The sequence below is a fragment of the Halichoerus grypus genome, chromosome 2 (genome assembly GCF_964656455.1).
Source record: "Halichoerus grypus chromosome 2, mHalGry1.hap1.1, whole genome shotgun sequence".
NCBI lineage: Eukaryota > Metazoa > Chordata > Mammalia > Carnivora > Phocidae > Halichoerus > Halichoerus grypus.
In genome coordinates this window covers 120,081,351-120,098,013 of record NC_135713.1, presented here as the reverse complement: position 1 = coordinate 120,098,013, position 16,663 = coordinate 120,081,351, and the positions used below count along the sequence as shown (strand labels likewise).

The following is a 16,663-nucleotide window of genomic DNA, read 5'->3' as shown; positions in this document are numbered from 1 at the left end:
TTTGAATTTACAGAATACTTTGAAAAATGTCTTTAAGAAGTTAATTCTTAGCCAAGTTTATGTGTTTCTATAATATAAAAATCTTTTGAATTAGTGTATAATAGTTTAAGTACAGCACAAACAAGGAATATTTTAATCTTTAATCCAAATAAAATAAACTAACATTGGATGCTAAATTTAAATTCCTAGATTAATTTTTATTGAAGACGTAGCCCCAAACTCATAAAAGTTAAGGAATTTTATTTACTAGGTGTCTTTAGTGTTGTCTTTTTTCCAAATATGTTGGATAAAGTTTTAGCTCTGCTGGGAGTTGATATAATGAAAAGGTCCACAAAACTTTGGTGACTCAGTTTTTTCTGTTCTTGCCTTTTTGCAGAATTGGCAATATGATCAGTGTTCTCAGATAGGATCTCTAAATTCCAAGCAAAATAGCTACAGTGTCTCAAATGAAAGTGATTCTGAGGGACTTAAAATCTTTGCTAATGGAGTCCTCATACATCAAGAGCTGTTGCTGGAAATCTTATTCTGACTTTGAGCAGTATTTACCCTTGTTTGCACATAGAAAAACACTAAAGGAACACAAAAGGAAACCACAAGAGGGCTTTAATCAGAGAAAAGTTTCTGTATTATATGTGATTAATCTTTTCTCTCCAAATTTTGCTGCCTATTAGTTCCTGAACAATAATATTAATAAATCACTATAGTTAAATGAGTCTAAATTAACAAAAGAACAGTTTTAAAATATCTGATGAAACTTTGGATTCAAGAGTAAGATACCCTGCCTAGTGCAAGAAGTATTTTAAACCTGTAAAAATGCTTAAGCCCTAGCTGGTTTTGGTATTATGCCACAGTATTGGGAACATTTAAGAATTACTTGAGGCCCTTTGATTGATTGATTGATTTACAAAATTTATATTTGTAGATTGGGCCAATTTAAAGAAGTTTAAGCACTTGGATTCTCAATGTATTCCAGTTTCCTTAACATAGCTCATGTTTTCTGGGTATCTGTGTTATTGAAAAAATAATTATTTACCTTTAGTTGTGGTCCTTTCTCATTTTATAGCTGATAGAGAAACAACGACTTGAGAGAAAATTCCTGTGGTGAAAGTAGATAATGAAAATTTTTAAACATTTAATCCTGCTCTCTGGTATTGCTGCATAACTTGGAAAATCTGTTCTTTTCACTGAGTGGTAGTGTTAAATAGCTTACATGAGCAAAACTTCATCTTACTATGAAATAAGGAACTTTTAGGTGAAAAACGTGATCTAATTTGTCATCATTATTTGATATTTTAAGTGACTTTCAGCGATGGTGTTGCTTTTATTTCTTTCTAGGTCATTTTAGAATGTCAAATTGCTTTTCTCCACAACCTCAAACTTCCCTCAAATTCTTTTCACTTTAAAGCAAAGTGCCCGCTACAGCCTTTTCATGTCTTGTCACTTGGGTTCATATTTTTCCTTTTAGTATTATTCTAGAAGCCCTTAAATTCTTTATTCTGCCATTCCAGAAGTGCTTCTCCAAAATTATCCTTTCTTTATATAATTTAGGTATCTCAAAGACATCAAGGTGAATATAGTTTTCCTATAGAACTTCTACATTCAAAACGTGAATCCTTTTACCTTAATCTGATGTGAAAGCTACCTCAATGTAGAATCAAGGATATAGGTTTTTTAAAAACCCTTTTGACTCTTAATCCTCACTTTAAACCAAAGATCCGGTGTGGTGTAGTGCAGATTAGGAATGGGTTGGTTTGGGAGGTACATAATAATTCTTTGATCTTGGCCTTCCTTCTAGTACTTTGAAAGACCAGCTACACTTTTACCATAAGTTTGAAACTTTAAAGAGCATAGAGGATTGGATATAAATAGTTTTCTGTTCAACTAGATACCCTTTCCATCTCCTATGAATTAGAAACGTGCCTAATAGGGTAACTTTTACTCCTCTCCCAACACACTGCTTCTCAAGGACATTTTAAATAAAATCTGAATATTTTTAGTTCAGAAAATTCTAAGTTAAGGTATTTGTTTAATCCCTCTTAACGAATTTTGTGAACTTTACCTATGGCGCCTCTTCTTAACAGCCATTTTAAAAGTGTCCTCCAATAAGTCAGTGGTCTGTTGCTTTGCAAGTACAAACTTTTTATATCCCAAATAACTGGTTGTGGAGCCAGCTGGAGAGATTTCAAGTTCCTTAGCTATTAGCCATTATTTTTAAAAGACAATCTAGATTTGAGATACAGCTTCCATAGTTCTTTCACAGGATTTTAGTTAATTCTTTTAGGGCAGAGGAAGTTTGTAAGCTGTTGTAATATAAATCCATTTTTTTTAAATTAGGTTTATAAAATACCATTCTGAAGCTTTTCAAGAAGGTATCTCTTGTAATTTGGTTTCTTATTTTAGTTCAGCTCTAAGTGAGACCCCCTTTTAAAAACATTGCCTGACCCTGTTTTATATTCCAAATACAATGTATTAGGTAGTGTGGATGTGACAAAACTTGCCTCATTTTGTGGGAATTTGTAAAACAACGATACTTGTAAAGCAGGAATTGTAAAACGAGATAGCTTTATAAGCAGTGTAATGACAGTTCATTTTTTTTTTTCTTTTTTGAGCACTTCTTATGTGCCTGGCAATGTTCTGATAAGCAGTTTACCTTTAGTCATTCACTTTACACAAAATCCTAGGAGAGTATTGAATCATAGTAAATTTCAATAATACATACCAAGGATTCATGTCTACTAAGTGGCACCTTGGGAATGGAATGCAGTCTGACTGCAGAGCCTACTTTTCCTAACTCCTCTTTCTTCAGTTGTCTAAAACATTGATCATTTATATGTGCATTTTTTAAAAAGGAAAGCTTATTTGCATAAAATAGGGAAGAAGTTAATCCCTTAAATTAAAAATAACCACAAAGGAGAACAAATATCGATGAATATAGTGTTTCCGCTCCCTAAAATTTGGAACAGACATTCCTGAAATTTGCTTTTTTACTTTTGGGAAATATAATGGGAGCTTAGTTTTTTGATAAATGGGGAGCATTTTCTAGAAAAGCCATTCCTGTTGAATCTTAGCTTTTCATGGCTGTAGTACACTTGGAACATGCCTCAAAGCTGGATAAAATGATGAAAGTCTATTTTTAACTACATTTATAACATTTCTAGAAAAATAGAAGCATGGATATTTTACCATAGAGTTATATAAAAGCAGTTCTAATGATACAATATATATAATCCAATTTGGTCCACAGCAGAGAATAGTATGTCTAGCTGATCTCAAGGTCAGTTATTATTCTTGATCTTTATTAACTCTATCTCTTCCCTGTCAGGTCTATTAGTATGTTAACCAAGTTATCCAGTTTTTCCAAGAATGTGCATGGCGTATTTGAGGGCAGGATCATGCTACAAGGATTCAGAGAAATGGTTTTAAATTAATTCATTGTGACTAGTGAATGGTCAGGTGTTTCTACCATCTGTCATACTGCATATAAATTAACTTCCTAGAGTTTGGTTCAAATGAAAATATTTTAGCTTTATTTTTGTTAATTCTACTAATTTACTTTGCTGCAGGAGTGGAGTCAACATATCAATGGAGCAAGTCACAGTCGTCGATGCCAGCTTCTTCTTGAAATGTAGGAGTTTGAAATACCTTTAAAGCATCCGTACCGTGAATCAGAAACAGCCATTGATTGGTTTTGGGGAGTTCATCATTTGCTTGTAATATGCACATTGTTACCACTGCATAGTTGATACTGACCAGAGTTTACCAATTTTAAACAAAATGTTTAGATCTGGAATCTCTCTTTTGGAATATTAAGTTCAGTGATAGTGGTATTTTGTTATTTAATATTACTTGTAGGACAAATAAACAATGGCTCTTTTTCTACAAATTGCAAGAATTTTTAATAGACTTAAAGATGGCCTTTGATACATAGAATATTCTGACTCAAGCATTTTCAATAACAGTTAATACATGCTCTAAAAATATAGAAGATAGAGAAAAGGGGAAAAGTCATTAGAAATTACAAGTTGTCAAGCAGAATCCGTCAATATATATTTTTTGCTTTTGAGTTACCTTTGGTTCTGATTTTAAGCTGCTGGAATGGAATTGAATTCATATCTCCCTGCCTAAACACACATACCCATTGTTTACTAGAATGCCAGTTTTCACATATGTCTAGCTCTGTTGGGGCTTTCTTTTCTTTCTAGTGTCAACAACTCAACTCTGTTTTTGGTATTGGTATTACAATTGGAGAAGGAAAATCTGTGGTTGGTCCTTATTTCCCTGTATACTCAACATTTCCAATTCCCCATGCAGCACTTTTTCCTCCTTATGACTTACCAAATAAATTTAAAAATTAAACTTCAACATATATTACCTACATTTTCAATACAGAACAAGTTTATTCTTGTTCATTTGGATTATTTTGTAGTTCTGGAGGTTTTTTTGGAAGTATCTATATGATATGTTTTAAACTGTAATATTTCTAACACTTAGACTCTCCTATAACTTCACTAATAAATAAACTCTGTTTTAAAGGCCAAACAAGGCTATTTTGTGAAAAGGACAGTTTTATTTTAAAGTTAATTTTCTGGTCTCTTTAAAGCTACCCAGAATGGAATCCTGACAATGATACAGGACACACAATGTAAGTTAAAATTTTTAAGCTCTTGTTTATAAAGGAGATCATTATAAGGAATTCAGGTTAAACTTTCAAAATTTATAAACAAAAAATGTTTTCTGAGTATCTTCATTAAGTATGAGAGTTTGGTATAAGTCACTGTGGGTAAAAGAATCTTTAGAATTCTAATTTTTATGTTAGTGATTTTTATTTTATTGTTGTTATAGCTTTTTCCCTAGTTACTTCACACATATAAATGCCTACAACGATTGGAATTATAATCACTAAAGGGGTATTTTAACAATAAATCTTAAATTATTTCTGATGGACCTCTTTGTCATTCATTACATTTTATGTCTCACGTTACTAGGGGTGATCCATTCATGCTGCAGCAGTCTACAAACCCAGCACCAGGAATTCTGGGACCTCCACCTCCCTCATTTCATCTTGGGGGACCAGCAGTTGGACCAAGAGGAAATCTGGGTGATTATAAAATTTGTTACCTTTCCCTAAGAGCTTTTACCATAAAAATGAAATGCAGTGATTAGAGGTAAAAGAAGGCTTGTTGAAAAACTATCCAAAAATAACATCGTATCACATGAGAAGACATGGTTCTTACTATATTTGTGGTAACCTCTGATTTGTGTTAGAAAGATGTCCTGTTTTCCTGAGGCGCCTGGGTGGCTCAGTCGGTTTAGCGTCCGACTCTTGATCTCAGCTCAGGTCTTGATCTCAGGGTTGTGAGTTCTGGCCCCGCATTGGGCTCCTGGCTGGGTGTAGAACCTACTTTTAAATAGAGAAAAGAAAAAGAGGGGTGCATGTGTGGCTCAGTTGGTTAAGTGTCCCTACTTTTGGTTTCGGCTCAGTTCATGATCTCAGTGTCCTGAAATGGAGCCCTTTGTAAGGCTCTGCACTCAGCAGAGAGTCTGCTTCTCTTCCTCTGCCCCCCCACCAGCCCACTCTTGTGTGTTCTCTCTCTCTCTGTAAAATCTTTAAAAAAGGAAGATGTCTCATTTTTCACTTAAAACTGTTAAGTATATTTATTATAAGATTAAAAAAACCACTTTTTCTCCATAAAGGTGCTGGAAATGGGAACCTGCAAGGACCAAGACACATGCAGAAAGGCAGAGTGGTCAGTAATACAGCTCTTTCTTTTACTTTGTTTTTTGGGGAAATGTAATTTAACTTCGAGATTTCTATAAATTGAACCTGTATTGTAGTTCTTTATTATAGAAAGACTGCTATTGCTTAAAAACCATCAGGCTTTTACATGACTTTTTTCATATAACCATAGTATAGAGATCTCACCTTGAGTGTACCAAATTTTGCTGCCCATTTATGTGTACAGTATTCTATTTAAAAATAACTGCAGAGGCTTTCTGAAACTTTGGGATATATCCCAGTGAATCTGATTTCCTGTGTAGTTTTAAAATTCTCTAGAATGTTAATGAGTAGTTTTAAATACTTAATCTGGTGTGGTTAACTTTAGACTTGAAACTTCTAATATATAACTTGTTTCATCTTGATTCTAAAGAGACTTCTTGACTTGATTTTTTTCCTAATGGATAGGAAACAAGCCGAGTTGTTCACATCATGGATTTTCAGCGAGGGAAAAACTTGAGATATCAACTATTACAGCTGGTGGAACCGTTTGGAGTCATTTCGAATCATCTGATTCTAAATAAAATTAATGAGGTATGAGTTGAAATAAGTGTAGTATTTATTCATTACTAATATATTTCCTGAAGGAATTACATGATTTTGTATTATAAAAAGAACTCAATATAATTTTAAATCATTAATACGGAATTTAATAGAGAAAAAAGCAGAGTTGAAGTATGTCAATAACATTAATTTCTCAGCCTAATGGATTATTTAGTAAATTTATTAATTGTGGTCCTTAAGCAGTAAAATTGTCATTATATTATTATAAGGGCTCTTTTATAAAGGATGATAATTATTTGAGAAGCCATTCTAAACTTTTACCAAAATGGGTGCCAAATTATTGTTTCAAATACAGTAGACATAATGACACTTGAGTAGCATGAAGATAGTAAAATCTGAGATGACCTTTTAAAAAAATAGCAAATTACAAAAACTAATAATGTAATGTATGGTGATTAACATAGCATAATAATTAAATAAATAAATAATAGCAAATTAGCAATGTTGGTTCTGTTTTTAGACTCTTAAAAATGCTTTCTAATGATTAAATATATCTAGAAAGACTTGGCATTGTTCTTTTGTTTCAGAAATGATAATTTTGTCCAATTTTAGGCATTTATTGAAATGGCAACTACAGAGGATGCTCAAGCTGCAGTGGATTATTATACAACCACACCAGCATTAGTATTTGGCAAGCCAGTGAGAGTTCATTTATCACAGAAGTATAAAAGAATAAAGGTAATTACCGATTTTTTCCAGATTTGTACCACAAACCATTTAATACATCATTTTAATATTTATTAACTTTAGCTACTTTAAGTTGTTGCTAATAACTAGAATTACCTTATCTATTAACAAATAATTATAGCATACCTGTCACCATTTGATTTGCCTTTTTTTATTTGTGTGCTTGTTTATTATTTAGAAACCTGAGGGGAAGCCAGACCAGAAGTTTGATCAAAAGCAGGAGCTTGGACGTGTGATACATCTCAGCAATTTACCTCATTCTGGCTATTCTGACAGTGCAGTTCTCAAGCTTGCTGAGCCTTATGGAAAAATAAAAAATTATATACTGATGAGGATGAAAAGTCAGGTAATACCACATGTAGAAGTTTTTAAGGAGGATCATGGGGGAAGGGAAGGAAGAATAAAATAAGACAAAATCAGAGAGCGAGCGAGACAAACCATAAGAGACTTTTAACTAAAGGAAACAAACTGAGGGTTGCTGGGGTGGGGGATGGGGTAATTAGGTAATGGGCATTAAGGAGGGCATGAGATGTAATGAGCACTAGGTGTTATATGCAACTGATGAATCACTGAACTCTGCCTCTGAAACTAATAATACACTATATGTTAATTGAATTTAAATAAAATTTTTTAAAAAGTTTTTAAGAGGGTGCCTGGGTGGCTCAGTTGGTTGAGCGACTGCCTTCAGCTCAGGTCATGATCCTGGAGTCCCGGGATCGAGTCCCACATCGGGCTCCCCGCTCAGTGGGGAGTCTGCTTCTCCCTCTGACCCTCTCCCCTCTCATGCTCTCTCTCACTCTCTCCCTCTCAAATAAATAAAATCTTAAAAAATAAAAATAAAAAGTTTTTAAGATTATTTCTCAGTGCTTCAAGGTTTTTTGTGTGTATCTTCATTTTTAATAAAGGGAGAATAATTATCTTCTCATAGATAAATTTTAAATTTTCTTTGCCTAACTGATAAATGATATTTTTTTAAGTCACAGTAGATTCTCAGTGTGTAAAACAGTTAGTAAATACTGAGAAACTATAAACTGGAAAGTAAAGATGGTATTCCAAGTTTGCATCCAAAAAAATCTCCCCGTGTGTGGATGTAGGTATACTGTTTCTTCCTTGCCTCAAGTGGTATTACATTATACTGTTGCTTTCCACTTTATATGTGATTGCATTGAGTAAACTAACAAATTTAACTTCCTGAGTTGATGGATATTTAGAGGTTTTTGGACTGTACCATTGGTGCTATGGACTTGGCAGCATATACATTTTTACATATTTGTATCATGTAATTGAAGGATAAATTTCAGAATTAGAATATTGTATCCTCATACTTTCTTTACTTTGATACTGCCAAATTGGTCTGCAAAAAATACCAGTTTATAATCACTTGTGGTTTTTCGTTTTAAAAATTCAGAGTGGGCACCTGGGTGGCTCAGTTGGTTAAGCGACTGCCTTCGGCTCAGGTCATGATCCTGGAGTCTACGGATCGAGTCCCGCATCAGGCTCCCTGCTCAGCAGGGAGTCTGCTTCTCCCTCTGACCCTCCCCCCTCTCATGTGCTCTCTCTTGCTCTCTCATTCTCTCTCTCAAATAAATAAATAAAATCTTTTAAAAAAATAAAAAATAAATAAAAATAAAAATTCAGAGTAAAAAAGCATCTTTATTTTGTTGTTGTTAACTCTTGTATATGGCATTTTGAGTTTGTATCTTTCCAGACTTTTTAAGTTAATTTTTTCTTAGAGTATTAAGTAATACCTTGTAAGCTGATTGCTTTTTTTTTTTTTTTTTTTTTAAGGCCTTTATTGAGATGGAGACCAGAGAAGATGCAATGGCAATGGTTGACCACTGTTTGAAAAAGGCCCTTTGGTTTCAGGGGAGATGTGTGAAAGTAGACTTGTCTGAAAAATATAAAAAATTGGTACTGAGGGTATGTAGTAATGGATTTGTCATCGTTATAAAGCTTGTTTCACATATTTCAAGCCACGACATTCTTAAATACTTTTATTTGTTAAGAATATAGGATTTGGTTATTTAAAGATAGCAACCTTTTTTCCCCTGGTATTCTTTAGTAGAAGTTTGTTGTTGTTGTTTTTTTAATGATGTTACGTTAAAAATGCCTTTATTGCTTTTATCTATTTTAAGATTTTATTTGAACTTGAGTTCTGCTACCAAAATACTTACTATCCACTGGCTCTATGCTCTGTTGAAATGTTGATTGTAATGAACTGCTTACTTACATTCTTAGGTATGGTTACTGGGATTGAATAAGCTTAGTTGATATAAAGAATGTTCCTCAACTATTAGTTAATTGCATAATTATATAATCTGCACATGAGCATATTCTAATACATTTATTTAACTGATACGAAATTTTGTCTTTTAGATTCCCAACAGAGGCATTGACTTACTGAAAAAAGATAAATCTCGGTAATTTCATTTTGTGTGTGTATATATACTGGTATATTCACCTTTTGTTTTCCAACTCAGGAGAATTAATTGAGGGGGTATCCTTTTGATTTCAGGAAAAGATCTTATTCTCCAGATGGCAAAGAATCTCCAAGCGATAAGAAATCCAAGATTGATGGTTCCCAGAAGACTGAAAGTACAACTGAAGGTAAAGAACAAGAAGAGAAATCAGGTGAAGATGGTGAAAAAGATACAAAGGATGACCAAGCTGAGCAAGAACCTAACATGCTTCTTGAATCTGAAGATGAGCTACTTGTAGATGAAGAAGAAGCAGCAGCACTGCTAGAAAGTGGCAGTTCAGTGGGAGATGAGACAGATCTTGCTAATTTAGGTGATGTGGCTTCTGATGGGAAAAAGGAACCTTCGGACAAAGCTGTGAAAAAAGACGGAAATGCCAGTGCTTCGGCAGCTGCAAAGAAAAAGCTAAAAAAGGTAAAGGAAGATTGTATATTGACCTGTGTTGATAGAAAACTAGATCAGATAAAAGTTTCATACTATTTACACTAGCAGGGTCAGATTAAAGAGAATTAGTCACTTATATTAGAAAAAGTCAGTCATGAACCATAATATAAATATTTAAAAGTAAACTCTGCAATAAATAGGTTAAATAAGACTTTTTATAATAGTTGTTAAAAAGTGTCAACTCACAGAAGGAAATTTTTACTAAGGAAGGAGGAAGACCTAAATCTACATTTGTGTATTATAGTGGTAGTGTATAAGTGCAGGTAGGCAGCCTTTTAGTCCAGCTTGTTTTTAAAAAGATGGGAGATACGAGTTTATAATAAGTTAATTGACCCAAGATACTTAAAACATTTTGCCACTCACTTAAAAATTATTAAACTTGGGGCACCTGGCTGGCTCAGTCAGTGGAGCATGCAACTCTTATCTTGGGGTTGTGGGTTTGAGCCCCAGGTTGGGTGTAGAGATTACTTAAAAATAAGATCTTTCTTTTTATTTATTTTCTATCTATTTATTTTTAAAGATTTTGACAGAGCAAGCGAGAGAGGGAACACAAGCAGGGGGAGTGGGAGAAGGAGAAGCAGGCCTCCCACGGAGCAGGGAGCCCGATAAGGGGCTCGATCCCAGGACCCTGGAATCACAACCTGAGCCGAAGGCAGACGCTTTAACAACTGAGCCACCCAGGCGCCCCCAAAATAAGATCTTTTTAAAAAATAAATAAAAATTGTTAAACTTAAATTTTCCTATTTGAGAAAGAAACATAAGCTATATTAGATAATTCAGTAGCTTTTAAAACATTTTTCTTAGAACACACGTCACAGATAAGCATATAAGGTGAATACAAATATAAAATTATATACATAGCATAAAGAATAGTAAAAGACCATGGTGTACTGATATCTGTGTTAAGGATTAGAACATTAAAATGCCCTTGAAGCTCCTTATGTTAAATGGCTCTTTCAATGAGATCTTAGTGTTCCTGGTCCACTGGTCCTTTGTAACCAATGTTCAACTATTGGAAGACGAATTTTTAGCCTCCAGATTTTAATGGCTTGGTCACATAACAGTCTTCTTCTTCTTCTTTTTTTTTTTTAAAGATTTTATTTAAGAGAGAGCTAGCGAGCACGAGCAGGGGGCAAGGGCAGAGGCAGAGGGAGAATCAAGCTCCCTGCTGAGCAGGGAGCCTGACGCAGGACTGGATCCAAGGACCATGGGATCGTGACCTGAGCCGAAGGCCAACGCTTAACCAACTGAGCCACCCAGGCGCCTAGTCAAGACATAACTTGGTTTTAAAGTTATTTTTCTGGCTGAAGTGGATGATTGTCGTATAATATGTTTGCACTCTTAAGAGCTGATACTTACTACATGCTATACATTTTTATGAGCTCTTTGTGTATGCTAATAAACTTAATCCTCGCAGTAACTGTAAGCAGTAGATACCTATCTTTCTTAACCTGGTTTCATGAATGAGAAAATTTAGGCATAGACAAGTTCAGTAAATTGTCCTTGGTCATACTGCTTATAAGCGGCAGAGTCAAAATTTAAACATAGGCAGTCATGCTCCAGAGCTTGATTTTTTTTTCTTTCCTTTTTTAACCACTACATACTTTAGACTGAGTGTTCTCTAAATAACAGTTGTATCATAAGATACTATCTTCCAAAGGATACCATTGAACTACTTTTATCAAATCACATTTTGATATAGTCCCTTGCAGCCTAATAGTTTTAAGAAGTGTAGAATACAATGTCCTTATTTATTTTCTGCTCTTCATGTGAGGCAAGCTTTTAATTATACAGTTTTAAAACAAAGCTGTTTAAAAAAAAAGAAAAGGACAGTGATTTTGGGAGAGAAAGGAAAAAGTCAGTATTTTGAAAGAATGAATAAAGACAAAGATGCTATCCCTTTCCCTTCAAGTAAAGCAGATGGAAGGGATGCTGCAGGATAATTGTTGCAGAGTAAATTTGTCTTTCTTAACAGCGTCGTTTCCCAGGGAGTATGGAAGGTTTTGTCACTCTAGATGAGGTTGGTGATGAGGAAGATTCGGAACTTCAGAAACTTCGTAAATCGGGCATGGCATTTAAATCTGGTGACAAAAATGATGATGGTTTGGTTGAAATTAAGGTGGACAAGATCGAGGAACTTGATCAAGAAAACGAAGCAGCGTTGGAAAATGGAATTAAAAATGAGGAAAATACAGAACCAGGCGGTGAACCTGCTGAGAATGCTGATGATCCCAACAAAGATACAAGTGAAAATGCAGATGGCCAAAGTGATGAAAACAAGGAGGACTATACAATCCCAGATGAGTATAGAATTGGACCATATCAGCCCAATGTTCCTGTTGGTGAGATTTAAGGCTTTGTTCTTCCCCTCTCACCCTTCCCAAGTTCTTAGTACTTGGTCTTACATAAACTCTGATACCGTTTTAAATTTTATTTCTCTGCAGAACAATTTGTAAATCTTAATTGATATATTCTTTCTTTTCCACTTAACCAGCTCTCCTCATTTTGTATTATCTTTTGTTACCATTTCACAATATGTTCTTTCTCCACATAAAGGTTTCTGAGTATTTCACATTGCTTTTTTTTTTTAATCTTTTATATTTTTGCCTTTTAAGAGTACAGTTAGGTGGGACCTTAAACATCAGTTAAGTACAATTAACTAATGATACGGTTTTTGTTTTGTTTTAGCTTAGGTTATATTGGACTTCTCACAGATATTATCTCATTCACATAATAATGACGGAAAAAAGATTTGAGAACACTAATTAAAATTTTCGATTTACTAAATTTGTAAGAATGTATGTTTGTGTTCTAGGTATAGACTATGTGATACCTAAAACAGGGTTTTACTGTAAGCTGTGTTCACTCTTTTATACAAATGAAGAAGTTGCAAAGAATACTCATTGCAGCAGCCTTCCTCATTATCAGAAATTAAAGGTAAGGCTGAATCGAAAGAGGAGAGTCCCTTTATGAAAATAGATCGTGTGTATTTATGCAAAGTAAAATGTGTATGGTACCTTCTGTAGACCCATCACAATGCCTTATCCTGGAGATGATACTTTTATTTTTATTTTTTATTTTTTTTTAAGATTTTATTTATTTGACAGAGACAGTCAGTGAGGGTGGGAACACAAGCAGGGGGAGTGGGAGAGGGAGAAGCAGCCTTCCCTCAGAGCAGGGAGCCCGAGGCAGGGCTCAATCCCAGGGCCCTGGGATCACGACCTGAGCCGAAGGCAGATGCTTAACAACTGAGCCACCCAGGCGCCCCTGACACTTTCATTTCTTTGTTGATGGGCCTTAAGCAGTCTAATGAATTCTAGGAACTTCTGTTGAGCCTTTTTCTATAGTACATTCTAATTAAATAATTGAATAATTTTCTAGCCATGTTATAAATTCTGTTATAATTAAAGTTATCTAAATATTCCCAAATGGGTATTGGAATATAATTTCTCTTATTTGGAAGATTCTGGATGCCTGAAAGCCAAGTGGAATAATAAGAAGCTTTTTCAACTTTGTGAAGTGCCATGTCCCTTCATACTTAATGATTTTTATATTGCCATTAAATTATGTATTAATAATGATATTCTTTGAGTTTTATGACCAGTGGGATATAAGGATAAATGAGTAAATAAAACATAATGAAGTATAACAAATTCCTAGTTGGATATTTTGAAATTTGGTATTTTACTGACTTCTTTAAGGACTGAGTATTAAAACAGATAACTAGGGAAAAACTTGAAAGGAGTTAACTCATTAATTATAAATAACCTGGTTTTTTGCACTGTTTTATAGTAGAGAGCTATTGAAGTATTCCGTTATCAAACATGTTCTGTGTGTTGATTTAGATGGATAAAGATAGCCTGGGGGGGGTAGATAGCCTTGAATTTAGGAAATAATGCCAGTTCTTGGCTGTGTCACTAGTTTGAAATGAAATCAAATGAATCCGATGAAATCAAATGAAGGTGTTCTTTGCTACCTAGATGTATCTTGCATTTAGCATATGAAAAAAAAATGGTGGTTTAATTCCATTAGTAGCAGAAATTGTGTATTACATGGAAGAGTATTGAAATACAAAAGTTGTCTCTTAATGCTTGATACTTTATAAATGATATGCTATCTAATATTTTCTAGCTATTCTAATTTTCATTTGTTTATTGGAGGCGGCTCTCTTACTTATTTCTATTTTAAAGGAACTTTGTCGACTTCACTAAAATGTATTATGCAATATAATATTTTGCTAATGATAAATAACTTGATACTTTCCTGAGTGTTTTTTCCAATGCCTTTTAACCCTCTCATCAATTGGGAGTAACTATAGAGTTGAGAAATTCTACCCAGAAGTAAAGAAACTTCGGGTGTTTTAGATTTGGGGGGGAGGGTTACTTATTAATGTCTTAATATGTCCAAGAACTCTAGAAATTACAGGTGGAATACAGGGGTCACTGCTTTTGTAGGTGAGGTGGGGGTTTTTTTGGAACATAGCCGTAGTCATTCATTTAAGTATTGTTTATGGCTGCCTTTATTGCTGTAACAGAATTGAGTAGTTGAAATAAAGAATGGCCCACAGACAAAATATTTACTACCTTTAAGAAAATGTTTCCCCACTTTAATGGAAGATGCACTATTTGAATAAACGCATGTTATTTTAACGCATGTAATTTTCTTGGAGCAGTGGCAGTTCTTCTATGCAAGTATGATCTTTGTTTTCTTATCTCTGTAAATTAATGTTAATTTTAAGTTGAAATAATCTTTTCACATTTTACCATTTTTTTTATGTCTTATGTACTGTGATCTAGTTTTGTATACTGACTTAAGAATAACTGAATCTTTACAAACAACTGATAATGTTACAGTTAAATTACATTCAAATTCATAAACTTGGATAGAATATTTTATTTTGGAGTTCATCCATTTAGTTTTTCTTAGGTGACTTAATCCTTGTAATTTTTTTTTCTTTTCAGAAATTTCTGAATAAATTGGCAGAAGAACGCAGGCAGAAGAAGGAAGCTTAAGATGTGCAAGAAGCTTAACGATTTCAAAGAAAATAATGGTTCTTTGTTTTTAATGTTAACCTTTTTTAAATACAATACTGATAGTTAGAAGAAAACTATTGTACTCTTTTGTTTTAGTGGAAAAATAATAGATGTCTGTTCATGTGTTAAGTGTTACAGCAAAAATACATATACGGTTAAGTTAATGAAGAATTGTTTTTGTTTTATCAGAATGGTAACAGACCGAAGTACTTTGTAGAGACTGACTCGCTACTTAAGACAACTTGCACCACTAAGAAAAAAGATGTAGAATCCATTCAGAGAAATGAAATTTAGTTCCAAGCTTCAAAGAAATGTCAAAACTTTTGATTCCATTCAATAAAGAACAAAACCAATTGTATTTTTATTACTTTCATCTGAAACATTCCACATTTTAATCTGAGCCTTGCAGACTTTTCATTTGGAGTGTGAAGCTTTTTGGGTTGCTTTTTATTTGGAGATCTTCATTAATATGAGATTGGCAATTAAAAAGCAGGTGCAGTTTTCTTTTAATGTCATGCTGTTGTTTAGGTAATAAGAAATACTAAGTAATTGGCTTTAGATTTTTGTAATTTTTTCCCCTAAGTTCCTGCTAGATTTCGTATTCTAGTAGTCAATGTATTTTCAGTGAAATGTAAAAATATTCCCGTTCTCTTTGAGCAGTATTAATTTCTTGAGATCTTATTGCTTGTCACTTGAATCCTGTAGCTGTCATACATCTGGTATAAGCAACATTTGATTTTTGAAGTGTGTAGACCATCTCTTCATATTTCAAGATGTAATTTTACATTTCTGCATTTTAAAAACAGTTTGGCCATAATCTAGACGCACGCTTCTAATTCATATACCTGCACATGTGACCTTTGTGAACAGAAATTTGCATGTATAATCTGTGTTTACTTGTAACTTTCTGGTAATATACTGCTTATATCTGTGGATTCAAGTTTCTGAAGTGAATACCAATAAAAAAAAACCTAGGCCATGTTCATTGGTTATACATGTTTGGAATGTTAACCAATATTTTTGTCAGTTGTGGTTTTTATTCACTGTTACACTTTTTTGCATGCTTTAACAAATTATTACATTTTTAATCTAGAGTGTTCTAAAGACTGCTACTAAAGATCTGAGTTTTAAAGTTTTTGGTGCTGGTGGATTTCTTGTTCCTGTTACATAAAAATCGGGCTATTCGTGGGCTTTAAAAACCTTTGGAGGTTAAAACGCTAAGGGTGAAGAAATGGCAAAAGCTCATGTTTAGACCTAAGTATCAAATAATAAAATTGGAAATAACATGGAATATCAAGAATTAGTTCTACCAGCTTTTCAAAATCTTTCAGGGTTCTTGGTGTAAGGGATTTACCTATTGTCAAAAAACATTTTTAATTTTAAGAAAAACGAGAACTTAATAGGAATTCTCTTTGGAACTCTTAGGTCTGAATGTGTTTAAGGGATATATCAAAATTTCATGGTGTATCTCTGAAAGGCAGTTAACATTTTCTTAATGTGACGTGCACAAAAAATCCTCGCCAGTTTATTTCTGCAGTTTAATATTGGCCTTTACTAATTACCCACTTTTGTTTAATTCCAACTGTTAACTAACAGCAAGCAACAGAAAACGTGTGTGTATTGGAATCCCTAATTGTTTCCTGTCAGTGATAGCTTTTTTTCATAGGTCCGACATTGTTGGC

The 16,663-nt window shown here is 33.7% G+C and overlaps 1 protein-coding gene across 13 annotated transcripts in view; it reads left to right on the top strand.

The window, feature by feature from the left end:
- Nucleotides 1–16,116, top strand: part of MATR3 (matrin 3) — a 46,499-nt gene extending 30,383 nt beyond the window's left edge. For 7 of the 13 annotated variants that reach the window (XM_078067456.1, XM_078067457.1, XM_036088836.2 and 4 more), the window contains 13 exons: nt 3,564–3,625; nt 4,601–4,642; nt 4,986–5,098; nt 5,695–5,747; nt 6,185–6,310; nt 6,893–7,018; nt 7,206–7,373; nt 8,816–8,947; nt 9,404–9,447; nt 9,543–9,918; nt 11,924–12,290; nt 12,764–12,885; nt 14,910–16,116. In XM_078067456.1, coding sequence (XP_077923582.1) covers nt 4,641–4,642; nt 4,986–5,098; nt 5,695–5,747; nt 6,185–6,310; nt 6,893–7,018; nt 7,206–7,373; nt 8,816–8,947; nt 9,404–9,447; nt 9,543–9,918; nt 11,924–12,290; nt 12,764–12,885; nt 14,910–14,960 — 1,680 coding nt within the window. In that variant the 5' untranslated portion in view covers nt 3,564–3,625; nt 4,601–4,640 and the 3' untranslated portion in view covers nt 14,961–16,116. The remainder of the gene's footprint in view (nt 1–3,563; nt 3,626–4,600; nt 4,643–4,985; nt 5,099–5,694; nt 5,748–6,184; nt 6,311–6,892; nt 7,019–7,205; nt 7,374–8,815; nt 8,948–9,403; nt 9,448–9,542; nt 9,919–11,923; nt 12,291–12,763; nt 12,886–14,909) is intronic. The other 6 variants (XM_078067452.1, XR_013445831.1, XM_036088839.2 and 3 more) reach the window with 6 other exon arrangements.
- The last annotated feature ends 547 nt before the right edge of the window (nt 16,117–16,663 follow it).